The sequence below is a fragment of the Tamandua tetradactyla genome, chromosome 4 (assembly GCF_023851605.1).
Source record: "Tamandua tetradactyla isolate mTamTet1 chromosome 4, mTamTet1.pri, whole genome shotgun sequence".
Lineage (NCBI taxonomy): Eukaryota > Metazoa > Chordata > Mammalia > Pilosa > Myrmecophagidae > Tamandua > Tamandua tetradactyla.
Window position 1 is genome coordinate 27,637,821 of NC_135330.1, and position 15,130 is coordinate 27,652,950.

General features: G+C 37.6%; 1 protein-coding gene across 2 annotated transcripts in view; it reads left to right on the top strand.

The window, feature by feature from the left end:
• The window catches only part of KLHL20 (kelch like family member 20), a 151,268-nt gene that overhangs the window by 114,227 nt on the left and 21,911 nt on the right, over nt 1-15,130 (top strand). Inside the window, exon 8 of one of the 2 annotated variants that reach the window (XM_077157004.1) lies at nt 14,907-15,050. The exons of the other annotated variant lie outside the window; for it this stretch is intronic. Coding sequence (XP_077013119.1) covers nt 14,907-15,050 — 144 coding nt within the window. The remainder of the gene's footprint in view (nt 1-14,906; nt 15,051-15,130) is intronic. 2 annotated transcript variants of the gene reach the window in all.

Below are 15,130 nucleotides of genomic sequence, written 5' to 3' on the forward strand. Positions count from 1 at the left end.
GTATGTCACATCCCATGTAGTGGGGAGGTCAGTGATTTCACTTACAGAGTTGAGCTTAGAGAGGGAGAGGCTACATCTGAGCACCAAAAGAGGTCCCCTGAAGTAAGTCTTCGACATACTTATAGGTAGGCTAAACTTCTCCACTACATATATAAGCTACATAAGAACAAGTGTCAAGATCAAGGGTGTGGCCTACTGATTTGGGTGTCTCTAATGTTTGACACAATATCAGGGGTTTCCTGGTGGTAAAGTTTAATAGGTCCATATTTTTTTCTCCCATCCCTCAAGGGACTTTGCCAATACTTTTTGATTATCTGCTTAATATACCCTGGGATGTATCCAGGCATTATATTAAGGTCTACAGGAGTAATTCTTATTCAGGGCTCCATGTGTTTGGATTGTTTAAATGATCTATTCAGACAGGTTGAGTTAGATTATGTGCTACAGAAAATTTAGCTTCTGGACAAAATAAACCTTTCTTCCTTTGGTCTCAAAGGTAAAGTTTAGGTGATGTTTGTACTGGTTTGAAAGGAAGTATGCCCCCTAAGAAAAGCCATGTTTTAATGTAAATCCTATTTCATAAAGGTAAAATAATCTCTATTCAATACTGTATGTTTGAAACTGTAATGAGATCATCTCCCTGGATGATGTGATTTAGTCAAGAGTGGTTGTTAAACTGGATTTTGGGATGACATGTCTCCACCCATTTGGGTGGATCTTGATTAGTTTCTGAAGTCCTATAAAAGAGGAAACATTTTGGAGAGAGAGATTCAGAGAGAGCAACACTACGAAGCAGAGATGCGACCCTTAGAGATGAAGAAGGAAAATGCTTCCCGGGGAGCTTCGTGAAACCGGAAGCCAGGAGAGAAAGCTAGCAGATGACGCCGTATTCGCCATGTGCCCTTCCAGCCAAGAGAGAAGCCCTGACTGTGTTCACCATGTGCCTTCTCACTTGAGAGAGAAACCCTGAACTGCATCGGCCTTCTTGAACCAAGGTATCTTTCCCTGGATGCCTTTGATTGGACATTTCTATAGACTTGTTTTAATTGGGACATTTTCTCGGCCTTAGAACTGTAAACTAGCAACTCATTAAATTCTCCCTTTTAAAAGCCATTCTGTTTCGGGTATATTGCATTCTGGCAGCTAGCAAACTAGGACAACGTTCTAAAATATAAACAATGTCTTCCTTACATCTGTATTCTGAATTACCTTAATCCCAACCTAATCAACTTTTTTTATCTCTAAATACCAGGTTATACATACATAAAACAGCCCCTCAAAATCCAAAAATAACAATTACCACTCCAGACTAAATGTGACTGCTATAAGTGCTTACAGTCTAGACCCCAGTTTTCTTACAAGCCTTTTCTAAATGAGACCATACAATATTTGCTCTTTTGTTTCTGGCTTATTTTGCCTCACCAAATCTCCCACAGGTTCATTCACAATGTTACATGCCTCACAACTCCATTCCTTTTTGTAGTAGCGCAGTATTCGATCATATGTACACATCATCATTCTCCAATCTACTTTTCAGTCAGTGCATCCTTCAGCCACCTCCATCCATTGGGCATCCTGTATAATGTCCAAAGTCAATAGTCCATCAACACTCTCAATTTTACATAATTCCATTGTTCCAAAAAGAAGGATAACCAATAAACACACTCTCACCAAACAGAAATTCCAAACCTCCCCCTAACTCTTATCCCTCCCCACAGTATTTACCCCTGCTGTTGCTGTGGTACTGTTAATGTTTTCCTATTAAACATAGCCCATAGCATGTAATAGCAGTTTTCCCTCCCATACCCTAAAATTGTACACTCTTTGTACAAGATTCATACCTCTGCAGTAGTTCATGTAAGAAACTTATTTATATTTAATGTTAATTGGTAGGACACATGGGTCTGTACAACCCCTTTCAATCATGTTCACCTTCAGTATGGTACTATTACTTATAGACCCACTAGTGAACCACCTTCCTTTCTTCTATTCCCTTAAATTTAAGTTAAACCTCCTTAACTAACCGTTCACCCGTCTCTAGCTTCTGTGTATCTCTAGGTCCACTATATTCTGTATTATAAGCCTCTGATGTTACCTTTATTATGGTCATAAAAGTCAAATCATTCAGTATCTATCCTTTATGTCTGCCTTATTTCACCTCAGCATTATGTCCTCAAGACGCATCCATCTTGTCATGTGTTTCAGGATGTCATTTCCTCTTACTGCTGCATAATATTCCATTGTATGTATTACCACATTTTTTTAATCCACTCATCTGTTGATGGACACTTAGATTGCTTCCATCTTTTGGTGATTGTGAATAATGCTGCTGTGAACATTAGTGTGCAGAGTCACGAGATTATCCTGGAGGTTACTCTTATGCATTATATAGATATCCCTTTTTAGTTTATGGTTTATTGGCATGGCTGGAGGGAAGTACCTGAAATTGTTGATCTCTGTTCCAGTAGCCTTGGTTCTTTTTTTTAATATTTTTATTGAGAAATCTTTGTACACATACATTTCATACATGGTGTACAATCAGTGGCTCACAATATCATCACATATTCATCACCATGATAATTTTTTAAAACATCACTCCAGAAAAAAGAAATTAAAAGAAAAAAACTCATATGTATCATATACCTTACACCTCCCTCTCATTGACCACTAGTATTTCCAGCTACCCAATTTCTTTTACCCTTTCTTCTCCTTTTTATTTATTCTTTATCCATATATTTTTACTCATCTTTCCATGCCCTGGATAAAAGGAGCATCAGGCACAAGGTTTTTTACAGTCACACAGTCATATTGTAAACGTTTTATCTTTACACAGTCATCTTCAAGAATCAAGGCTACTGGAACACAGCTTGACAGTTTCAGGTAATTCCCTGCAACCCACTACAATACACCATAAATTAAAAAGGGATATCTATATAATGCATAAGGATAACCTCCTGAATCTATTTGAAATCTCTCAGCCACTGAAATTTTATTTTGTCTCAATTCTCTCTTGCCCCTTTTGGTCAAGAAGGCTTTCTAAATCCCTTGATGCTGGGTCCTAGCTCATCCAGGGATTTCTGTCTCACATAATTAGGGAGATTTACACCCCTGGAAGTCGTGTCCCATGTAGAAGAGAGGGCAGTGAGTTCACCTGCTGTGGTAGTTAGATTCAGGTGTCAACTTGGCCAGATGAAAATGCCTAGTTCTATTATTGTGGCTATGAGGCATGGCATGTGAACCTCATCTGTTGCTGATTACATCTGCAGTCAGCTAGGAGGCATACTGCTGCAATGAATGATGTTTGATTTAATTGGCTGGTGCTTAAATGAGAGAGCTCAATGTAGCACAGCCCAAGCAACTCAGCATGCCTCATCTCAGCACTCACAACTCAGCCCAGGCCTTTGGAGATGCAGACAGGAATCACCCCGGGGAAAGTTGTTGGAATTCCAGAGGCCTGGAGAGAAGGCCAGCAGAGATCACCTTGTGCCTTCCCACATAAGAAAGAACCTCAGTTGAAAGTTAGCTGCCTTTCCTCTGAAGAACTATACGTTAACTAAGTAAATCACCTTTTATTGAAAGCCAGTCTGTTTCTGGTGTGTTGTGTTCCAGCAGCTAGCAAATTAGAACACCTGCTAAGTTGTCTTAGAGAGAGATAGCCATGATTCTTGAAGATGATTGTATACAGATATAACTTTTACAGTGTGACTGTGTGATTGTGAAAACTTTGTGTCTGATGCTTCTTTCATCCAGGGTATGGACAGATGAGTTAAAAAAAATGGGTAATAAATAAATAATAGGGAGGACAAAGAGTAAAATAAATTGGATAAATGGAAATGCTAGTAGTCAATGAGAGGGAGTGGTAAGGGATATGGTATATATGAATTTTTTCTTTTTCTTTTTTATTTCCTTTTCTGGAGTGATGCAGATGTTCAAAAAAAAAAGATCATGGTGATGAATACACAACTATGTGATGATATTGTGAGCCACTGATTGTATACCTTGTATAGAATGCATGTGTATGAAGATTTGTCAGTAAAAATATTTTTTTAAAAATACTTCTGTCTTTGTGCCAGTACCATGCTCTTTTGACCACTGTGGCTTTATAATAAAATTTAAAATTAGGAAGTGTTAATCCTCCCACTTTATTATTTTTTAGGATGCTTTTAGCTATCCGGGGTCTCTTTCCCTTCCAGATGAATTTGGTAATTAGCTTTTCCAAGTCTTCAAAGTAGGTTGTTAGAATTGTAATTGGTACTGCATTGAATCTGTAGATCAGTTTGGCTAGAATTGACATCTTAACTACATTTAACTTTCCTATTCATGAGCATGGAATGTCTTTCTACCTATTTAGATCTTCTTTGATTACTTTTAGCAGTGTTATGTAGTTTTCTATGGACATCCTAGTTAAGTTCATTTACATCCTAGTTAAGTTCATTCCTAGATACTTGATGCTTTTAGTTGCTATTTTCAATGAAATTTTTTTCCTTAATTGATTCCTCAGTTAGGTCTTCGCTTATGTATAGAAGCATTACTGATTTTTGCACATTAATTTTATATCCCACCACCTTGCTGAATTTTTTTTATCTCAAGTGACTTTGTTGGAGATTTCTCAGGATTTTCTGAGTTTAGTATAATGGCATCTGTAAATAATTAAAGTTTTACTTCTTCCTTTCCAGTTTGGATGCCTTTTACAATCAGTCCTGCCTGATTGCTCTCACTAGAACTTCTAGTACAATGTTGAATTACAGTGGTGACAGAAGGCATCCTTACCCTGTTCCTGAACTTAGGGGGAAAGCTTTCAGTGTCTCACTATTGAGTGCGATGCTGGCTATGGGTTTTTCATATATGCCCCTCATCATATTGAGGAAGTTACCTTTGATTCCTACCTTTTGAAGTGTTTTTATCAGAAAAGGATGTTGAATTTTATCAAATGTTTTTTCAGTATTAATCAAGAAGATCATGTGATTTTTCCCTTTCGATTTGTTAATGTGATGTATTACATTAGCTGATTTTCTTGTGTTGAGCCATCCTTGCATACCTGGTATAAATCCCACTTGCTTATGGTGTATAATTATTTTAATGTGTTGTTGGATTCAATTTGCTAATATATTGTTCAGAATTTTTGCATCTATGTCCATTAGGGAGATTGGCCTATAGTTTTCATTTCTTGTAGCATTGTTACCCAGTTTGGGTATTAAAGTGGTGTTAGCTTCATAAAATGAATTAGGTAGTATTCCTTTTCCCTCAATTTTCTGAAAAAGTTTGAGCAGGATTGGTGTTAGTTCTTTTTGTAATGTTTGATAAAATGCCCCTGTGAAGCCATCTTGACCTGGGCTTTTCTTTGTAGTAAGATTTTTGATGACTGATTGAATCTCTTGTGATTGGTTTCTTGAGGTCTTATATTTGTTCTTGAGTCAGTGTAGCTTGTCCATGTGTTTCCAGAGTTTGTCCATTTCATCTAGATTGTCTAGTTTGTTGGTGTATAATTGTTCATCAGATCATCTTACAATTTTATTTCTTCAGGGTCTGTGGTAACAAACCCCCCCTCATTTCTGATTTTGTTTATTTGCATCCTCTCTCTCTTTTTTTTATTTTGTCAGCCTTGCTAGTGGTCCATCCATTTTATTGATTTTCACAAGGAACCACCAACTTTTGGTTTTATTGATTCTGTTATTCTTTGGTTCTCCCATTCATTTATCTCTGCTTTGATCTTTGTTATTTCTCTTCTTCTTTTTGCTTTGGGGTTAGATTGCTGTTCTTTCTCATGTTCCTCCAGGTGAGCAGTTAAGTCCTCAATTTTTGCTCTTTCTTTTTTTTTTTTAATATAGATATTTAGGGTAATAACTTCCCTGCTCAGCACAGCTTTTGCCACATCCAATAAGTGCTGATATGTTGTATTCTCATTTTCATTTGTCTCTAGATAGCTACTGATTTCTCTAGCAGTTTCTTCTTTGACCTACTCATTATTTAAAAGTATTACATAATCTCCATATATTTGTGAAAATTCTCATTCTTTAGTGTTATATAATCTCCATATATTTGTGAAAATTCTTGTTCTTTAGTGGTTATTGATTCTGGCTTCATTGCATTGTGATCAGAGAAAGTGCTTTGAATAATTTCAGTGTTTTTAAATTTACAAAGACCTGTTTTGTGCCCCAGTGTATGCTCTATCCTGGAGAATATTTCATAAGCACTAGAGAAGAATGTATATCCTGATGTTTTGGGGTGTAATGATCTGTATATGTCTGTTAGGTCTAATTCATTTATCAGATTAAGTTCTCTATTTACTTGCTGATCCTCTTTCTGGTTTCTAGCTATAGGGGAGAGTCTTGTATCGAAGTCTCCTACTATTATTGTTGAAACATCTATCGCTCCCTTTAGTTTTGCCATTATTTGTCTCATGTACTCTGAAGGTCCTTGATTGGGTTCATAGACATTTATGATTGTTCTCTTGTTGAATTGTCCCTTTTATTAATATATAGTGTCCTTCTTTGTCTTTTATGATGTCTTTACATTTGAAGTCTGTTTTGCCTGATATTGGTATGGCTGCTCCTTTCTTTTGCTTACAGCTTGCCTGGAACATCTTTTTTAATCCTTTCACTTTCAATCTATTTGTATTCTTGTGTCTAAGATGAGTCTCTTGTAAGAGCATATAACTGTATTATATTTCTTAATCCATTCTGCCAATCTTATCTTTTAATTGGTAAGTTTAATCTGTTAATAATAAAGTTATTACTGTTAAGGCATTTCTAGAATCCACCATCTTATCCTTTGGATTTTATTTTGTCAGATCTATATATACTTTTCCCACCATCTTATCCTTTGGATTATATTTCTCAGATCTATATATACTTTACCCTCTTTATCTTTTTATCCTTTAAATTACTGGTACTCTTCAATTCTGCACCCTCTTCCAGACCTCTTTTTCCTGTGGTTTTTTTTGTTTGTTTGTTTTTCAGCTGGCAGAACTCCCTCTAGTATTTCGTATTGGGCCAGTCTCTTGTTGACAGATTTTCTCAGCATTTGTTTGTCTGTAAAAATTTTAATCTCTCCCTCACTTTTGCAGGAGAATTTGTTAGGGTACAGAATTCTTGGCTGGAAGTATTTCTCTTTCAGGGTCTTAAATATATTATGCCACTGCCTTCTCATGTCCATAGTGCCAGTTGAGTAGTCTGAACTCAGTCTTACGTAGTTTACGTTGTATGTAGTACATTGTTTTTCTCTTGCAGCTTTCAGGATTTTTTGCTTTTCTTCAGTGTTTGACAGACTGACTAGTATGCATATTGGAGTAGACATATTTGGATTTATTATATTTGGAGTTTGCTGGGCTTTGATTTGCATAAATGTCTTTTATAAGGGTTGGGAAGTTTTCTCCCATTATATTGTCAGTTAATCTTCCTAGCCCTTTACTATTCTTTTTCTGCAACACTGTTGATTCTTATATTTGTGTGCTTTGTTTTGCCCATCATTTCCCTGAGATCCAATTCAAAATTTTCTTTTTTTTTTTGCCATTTGTCCTTTTGTGTGTTCAAAATCGGTTGTCCTGTCCTCTTGTTCACTTATTCTCTCTTCTACCTCTTCAAATCTGCTGTTGTGTGTCTCTAATATATTTTTAATTTGGTCTACAGCATCATTAATCTCTGTGATATCTGCTATTTTTCTATTTATTCTTTCAAATTCTTCTTTATGCTCTTCTAGTGTCTTCTTGATCTCCTTTATGTCATTAGCCAACCTACTGATTTTATTTCGTAAAGTTATATGAACATCTTTGATTAGTTATTCTAAAGTCTGTCTCCTCCGGTGTTTTTATTTGATTATTAGGCTGTGCTGTATCTGTCTGCATCACATGATATGCTTAGTGATCTTCTCTTGCCTTTGAAGCATGTAAATATCTTGATAGGGTTACTTTAGAAGTTGATTTTCTTCAGTAGTCTAAAGCTTTGTATTTGCAGGATAGATGTGGAGCAGTATGTGGAGTTTGAGGCAGGGCAGAACAGTGCGGTGACATATTGCGGTGCAAGTATAGGCATGGGTCGGGTACTCTGTGCTAGTGCCTTTGAATGTGGGGTGCAGGACATGGGGTTGTGGAGGTGTGGTGCAGGGGCCATAGGGGCGGGGTGCAGCCCAAGCAGGACTTGGAGTGCCGCCCAAGCAGGACTTGGAGTGCCAGGAGCAGGGTACGGCGTGGGGTACAAAGAGGCAGGACATGGTGGGGATCTGTGCATTTTCATGGGTGCTAGTGCACAAGCAGGATGTGGGTGGCATGTGGAGCATGGGGGTCATGTGTATCAGGACATGGGGTATAGGGCACAGAGGTCAGGGCACAGGGAGGACAGGGCATGGGTATGTCCTTGTGCAGGGGGAGAGGTACAGGGGTTCTGGGATGTGGATGTGCAAGCGGGCAGGGGCGGGGCACAGGTCGCAGGGGTTGAGGGATGTGAGTCAGTGGTTGGTGATGTCAGATAGGCGGGGCACTGGTGCCGGTGTGCAGGTGCCAGGGTTGGATTGCAGGGCTGCACACATGTGCAGGGCAGGGTCTGTGTGGCACAGATGTTCACCTGAGCACCTGCCAGTTGTGGGAGCAAGGTGCTTGTGCTGGGGTGTGGGGCAAGGATGTGTACGTTTGTGGGGCAGCGGGAGTGGGGTGCATGAGTCAAGAGGTTGTTGCACAGATGCATGGGTGCCTGGCGGGGAGGATGTTGCTGTAAGGGTGCATGGATCTAGGGTTGGAGCCCTGGTGTGTGCAGACCTGGGGGTGGGGCCCTAGCATGCGTACCCACAGAGCTCAGGAACAGTAAGGGCAGCATTGCATCTGCTTGGGCTGTAGCCCAGATACACTGGTCAATGCTTACCCATATCTGGGAGGGTGTGGCGGGGGTGCAAGGGTGCATGTATCTTGGGGGTACTGAAGTTAATGTACGTGTGGGCAGAGCTCAAGGGAGTAGGTGGGGCAGGGTTGGGCGACTATTTGGGCTGGGGGTGGGTGTGGCCCAGGGTTGAAGGTGAGATCCTACCACTCAGACGTGCAGGGGACTGCCTGCAGGGGGCAGGGAGGTGGAGGTAGGGTCTAGGAGCTGGGCGTTGGTCCCTGGGCCTCAGGAGGACTGGGGGCAAGACTGCCCCCACGTGGGAGAGGTGAGTCAGGCAAGTGTGGGTGGAGCAGGGGTGTGGGGCAGGGATGCACTTGAGGAGGCAGTGGTCAGGGTGGGGGTTCATGGAGCATTATGTGGGGGTGCATAATGGGGTTCAGGTGCATGGGGTGGGAGGGGCTCATGGGGGGCAACAGGCGTTGGTGTCGCACATTCAAGGAATGTGGCTTGGTTTACTTCTTAGTCCCCATCTCCCTGACTCCCTGAATGCTCTGGGCCACCTTGGAAAAGGGTGCTTTAGGCTGTTTGCACTAGCTGCATGGTCTCCAGTTCTCTTTTACAACCAGGGCCTCCCTTCCATTCTCTCATTTTCAATGGTAAGAGTTTTTTTGTGAGGGATGAGGGATGAACTCCTGTGTTTTCTCCCCGGGACAGTGCCCCATTGCATTTTTTTTTTTTTTTTTTTTTTTGCTAGTAGGCATAATTAGTAAAGTTTATTAAAAGAGACGTTATTAAAAGGAGAGTGTACATTAGAGAGGTTAATGTGGGCATGCCCAAGGGAGAGACACACTGAGTAGAGTGGGCCATCTTGTTTTATAGGGAAAGTCTACTAGTGGCAGGTTTCCACGGTAACCTTTGAATACTAGGTTCTTGAATACTAGAACCTTTGTTCTAGGAGGAGATAGCTAGCAGAATTCATGGTTTGTTGTTACATACCTGAAATTTGTCTTTGGGCAAATGATTAACAATCTTTATAACCTTATGCTTCCTATTATTAACTAAGAGTTTGCTTTGGGTCCAGAATTTTACAAACTTTTATGGTTTGGGGAGAATTCAGTGGTTTGGGGGAGGCTTGGAGGCTTTAGGAAAATTTTTCTGCCAGGAAGTTTGCAGCTGAAGTTTGCAGCTCTGTATTAGTTCCTTTGGAGCTAGTTAAGAAACAAGGGACTTAGAGTTCTCTATTAATTCTTTCAGAGATGAATAGGAAGCCAGGGACTTACAGTTGTCCTATTTTTATCCTAATTCAGTCTCTACCTGAAAGAGTTTAATCCCTTCAATCTTAAAGAGAGGTTGAGGGATAAATTTTTTTATATGTTCACAGAGTTGAGAGAGTACATGTGGGAATATGCATAATTGCTGACAGTGTTGGAAGGGTTGGGGGATATTGGAAAATGCAAAATATTTTATGTTACAATCTACCCCATCCCACTACAGTCTTTCCGCCATCTCTTCAGCATAAGTCCCTGAGTGTGGGAATGGGAGGTTTACAGCTTGCAATGTTGAAAAATAAGAAAGCAATAGCATTTGGGGGAAGGTCATTATGCTCTGGCCATGAGCCGAACCTCTGCTCCTTTCCCAATTCTGGGGGCAGAAAGTAAGCTTCATGCATGACCCAATCTAAAAACCACTCCAAACAGAGAAAATGAAAGAAGGTACTATTTAGTTAAGGCCTGCGTTCTTTGGGAGGAAAAAGCTAATGTTACAAAGAGTACAGAATGATACCATAGGCCATATGCAAAGGAGTTGAGCAAGAATACCTGAAGAATTTCCCTTGGGGAAAGGGAAGAGAAAAGGGGCATGATTTACAAAATGTTGGTGTCGAGGAAATGCTTGTCTCAAGGGCCCAAGTCTTATGTGGAAGATGCTGCTCTCCTGGGATCTTTTGAAATCACTCCTGGCGGACTCGCCAGAATATGTAACTGGTGCCCTGCTGGCATTGGTGCCAGGTGAGCCCAGATCCAGGTTCCACCATCTCAAAACTAAAAAAATTTAGAGATGACAGGGCTAGTAGGCATAAGTAGTAAAGTTTATTAAAAGTGAAGTTTATGAAAAAGAGAGTACATGTTAGAGAGGTTAGCATGGGCATGCCCAAGGAAGGGACATGTCCCCCATTGCATTTTTTTTAAATATTTTCATTGACAAAACAACATAACAACACGAACATTCTTGACATATGAACATTCCATACTTGGTGTACAATCAATGCCCCCATTGTATTTTGAAGGCAACAGCCAGTTGTTGTAAAGATGGAAATAACACTTAGGAAGCAAATAGATTTTGTTTTTGGTTTTTATAAAAGTGTAGCCTGTTAGAATTATACTTTTGAGGTAACTTTAGGTTACTGGATTGACATTATTTTGTTTTCTGAAGAAAATCTCAGTAGTTTAGATAAACTTGTGTACCAAAATTTTAGTTTCTGCAGATGCCAATAAAGTAAGCATTTTTTTAAATACCATTTCACAGCCAAGTCAGTGAACAAAATGTCTTAACAGTTTGACAAGATAAGCTACTGATTAGGATTTAGAATATTATTTCAACTGGTAGTTTCTACTGTGTTCAAAATAACTGTCAAAGGACCATGATTTCTAAAGGCAAACATTTTTTGTGAAGGATGATTTTGGTATTTGATCTTAACCAATTGATGATTAGAAAAATGCATCATTTACTCCATGCCATCTCCCAAAATGAGTATTAAAAAAAGCTTGGAAGTGTAAGGTTTTAACCTTTAATTTATTTCACTTAAATATATCTTTTTGTATTGTTTTTTATTTTTCTTTTTCTAGTGTCTGTTCTTCCAGACTTTTTGTACCATTGCTTCCTTTTTTCATTTGTATACATTTATGATTTATAAGTTATTAAGAAAGAAAGTATGATAAAACTCAGGATATTAACATTTTTTTGAGCCTCAAAAAAAATGCCAATCACTAAAGTAAGGAAGCTCCAGAGTCTGGCTTTTATCAATGTTGGTAGTTGATTGTTCTTATTAACTGTGTGTTTTTTGTTGTTTTTAAAGCACATTACTAGCTCATATTTGTTGGCTTTTTTGTATTTTTTTGCGTACCTGGATTCGTGATGAAAGACTGACTAACATCTTGTTTAAATGTTTGTGTTAGTAGGTCTCTTGTTTGCATATGGTCATTTTCACCACATTGCTGTGTCATACCAGGACTTGGGATAGTCTAACCAGAATATAACACAGTGTAATTTAAGTCGCATCCTTGGGTTGGTGGCAGAGTGCTGACTGTGCTGTTCTCCTAGGCAGAAGACAACCTAACTGTGTTTGTAACTCAGCAAAGCCACTTTTAGGGCCAAGAGCCCCTTCTGACTGTAAGGCTGGAATCCAGTGTTGTCCCATAAGAGATTGTCTAGGAAGATCAATTCCCTATAGAGCCAGGAAACAGGATAGGGGTTTCATTTAGGGTCCAACACAAGTTTAATTTTGTGGGAGTATTGATCTACTTTAAAGGTAGGTAGATGTTTGAATAACTTAAATAGGACATACCCACAGAATCTTAGTAAATCTATAATAGCTCGTTGTTATATAATGAGCCTAATTTGAGATGCAGTGAGGTCACTTGAATCCTTAAACAACTATCAAAAGTGTTAGTGATATATTGTGTGAGTGTGTTAGTGACATTTTAATCTCCTACTTATTAAAAACTGTCTTTCAGGAATTGATGTCCTAATGGAATTTATGGTTACTGATGATATGAACTGAGTCAACCATCTTTAAAAAGAAAGCTATGGAGAATCTGTTCAGATGTGTACTCAGTATTTCAAATCAAAGTATAAGATTGGAACTTCTTTTGGAAAAATTGTTTCAAGTGTTCCTATTACCTATGCAATTCAAAATTTTAGCACAGGTAATCAGTTAGTTATGCATAGAACAAAAATGTTAGCCATTTTCTTGACTACCTTGAACTGGTTGAAAATGAAAGTTTTTAGTTTGGTAGATTAATCACTATGAAATCAACAGAACAGTTGATTAGAGCTTTTGGGATTGTAAAATTACTTTTATAAATGTGTGTTATCCATAAATCACTAGGATTTTATCTGCCCTTGTGAGTAGTTCCAGTAGTTTAGAAATAAGCCTTTGTTATAAATTTCTAGCTACATCAGAGGCTCCTCAGATTGGTTCTTTTTAACAGATTTTGGCTGCAGATGGTGCGATGAAAGCAGCTCTTCCTGCTGTCTGTCCCCTTTCAGTTATTGTGATGCAATACTTTAGACTTTCTTTCTAAGAAATAATAAGATTTTAGTAAAATATGACCAGATTTTTGAAATTCAGGTCATGAGTATGAAATTCTCAAATTACATAGTTTGAAATATATGCAATTTAATAGTTGATATTAAAAGAAAGTAAACTAGCAGCTTTTGATGTTTCTTGATCCCCACTAGAGGGCTTGAAACTTTGTACCTCAACAATCTTTTTCATTTAGTGTGCTTTCTGATGCCTTAGAAATACAGAAATAAAGCTAAGAAGGAGAAAATCCATTCTTTAGCTATTAGATCTGCCTCTCTGGAAAATGTACTAAGTTGATCTTTTTGTTCCTGGCTTTCTCCTATTTGTGAGATTGCTCTATTTTTTTTAAATATAATTTTATTTCTTTCAGTGACTTTGAAATTAAAATTTGAGACAATAACAAAATAAATAAATGATGATTAAAGAATAATTAGAGGGGAAATGGCTAAATATTTAAACAACTTAACAATTATACTCTTACATATGAAGATGTGTGGGAGTCAGCTAAGGTGGTACTCGGGTAAATTTATAAGCATTGTAATTGATATGTATTCATTTTAAAATAAGAAAGCTTGAAAATAAATAGATCATGTTTTAGAATCAAGAAGTTATAAAAAGAGCAACCAAAACCAAAAGTAGGAGGGAAAAACAAGGTTAAATAACAAAATTAAAAACAAATGAAATGTTTCTTGAAGATGATTGTATAATGATATAGCTTTCACAATGTGACTGTGTGATTGTGAAAACCTTATGTCTGATGCTCCTTTTATCTGCCTTATCGACAGACCAGTAGAACATATGGAATAAAAATAAGTAATGGGGAGAACAAATGTTAAAATAAATTTAGATTGAAATGCTGGTAATTGGTGAGGGGTGAGGAGTATGGTATGCATGAATTTTTTTCTGTTGTCTTTTTATTTCTTTTTCTGAACTGATGTAAATGTTCTGAAAGGTGATCATTGTGATGAATGTGCAGCTATGTGATGATATTGTGAATTACTGGTTATATATGTAGAACAGAATGATCATAAGTTAAGAATGTTTGCAATTGTTCGTTGTTATATTTTTTAATTTAAAAATAAAAATACTACCAAAAAAAGCATTAAAAAAACATGAAAATTGATATAACCGCAAAAGGAACAATTTGATAGTATATTTTTAAACTAAAAGTAAGCATACTTTGTAACCAGCAATTCTACTTCTCTATCCATTTACACAAGGAGAAATATATAAAGATAATCACTGTTTTTATAACAAGATGTCAGAAACAACCTAAGGATACATCAATAGGGATATGATTAAATAATATATGGTACACATAATATAATGAAATATTTTATAGTAGTTCAAATTTTTGAGGATCTCAAATAAATGTTGAGAGGACAGAAGACTTTGGAACAATGCCTATTGTGTGGTATTATTTATGTAAAGAAAACATAAAACAATATATGTAAATACATATACATCTATTTAAAAGTGTTTTACTAAAAAGTCTTGAAGGATATACACCAAATCAAAATGGGAAGAGACCAAAATTCAGGTAGAACTCAAAGGGGGCTTTATCTATAATGTTCTGAAATGTTTAAAGAAAATATATTCATATATAATGTATTTAAATAAAAATTAATTTAAAACCTAAAAGCACTAAATTAGACTTTCATGTGCCTTAGTTATTAATCAGTTGATATTTAGAGGAAAGAATATGCCATAGAAATCATTTAATTTTGAATATGTAAACATTGTCACATTTTCTTTGTGTAATCCAAACTGTGCTCTTGATGTTTCCTTTGAAGATATGACCCCAAAACTAACCAGTGGAGCAGTGATGTGGCCCCTACAAGCACCTGCAGGACGAGTGTTGGTGTGGCAGTGCTCGGAGGCTTTCTCTATGCTGTGGGTGGCCAGGATGGTGTATCTTGCCTCAATATTGTTGAGAGGTAATTTTTTTAAGTCATTTTCAATTTTTTAAAAGGCTATAAAGGGTTCTTTAAAAGAAAAAATTACAGCCGAATTTAGA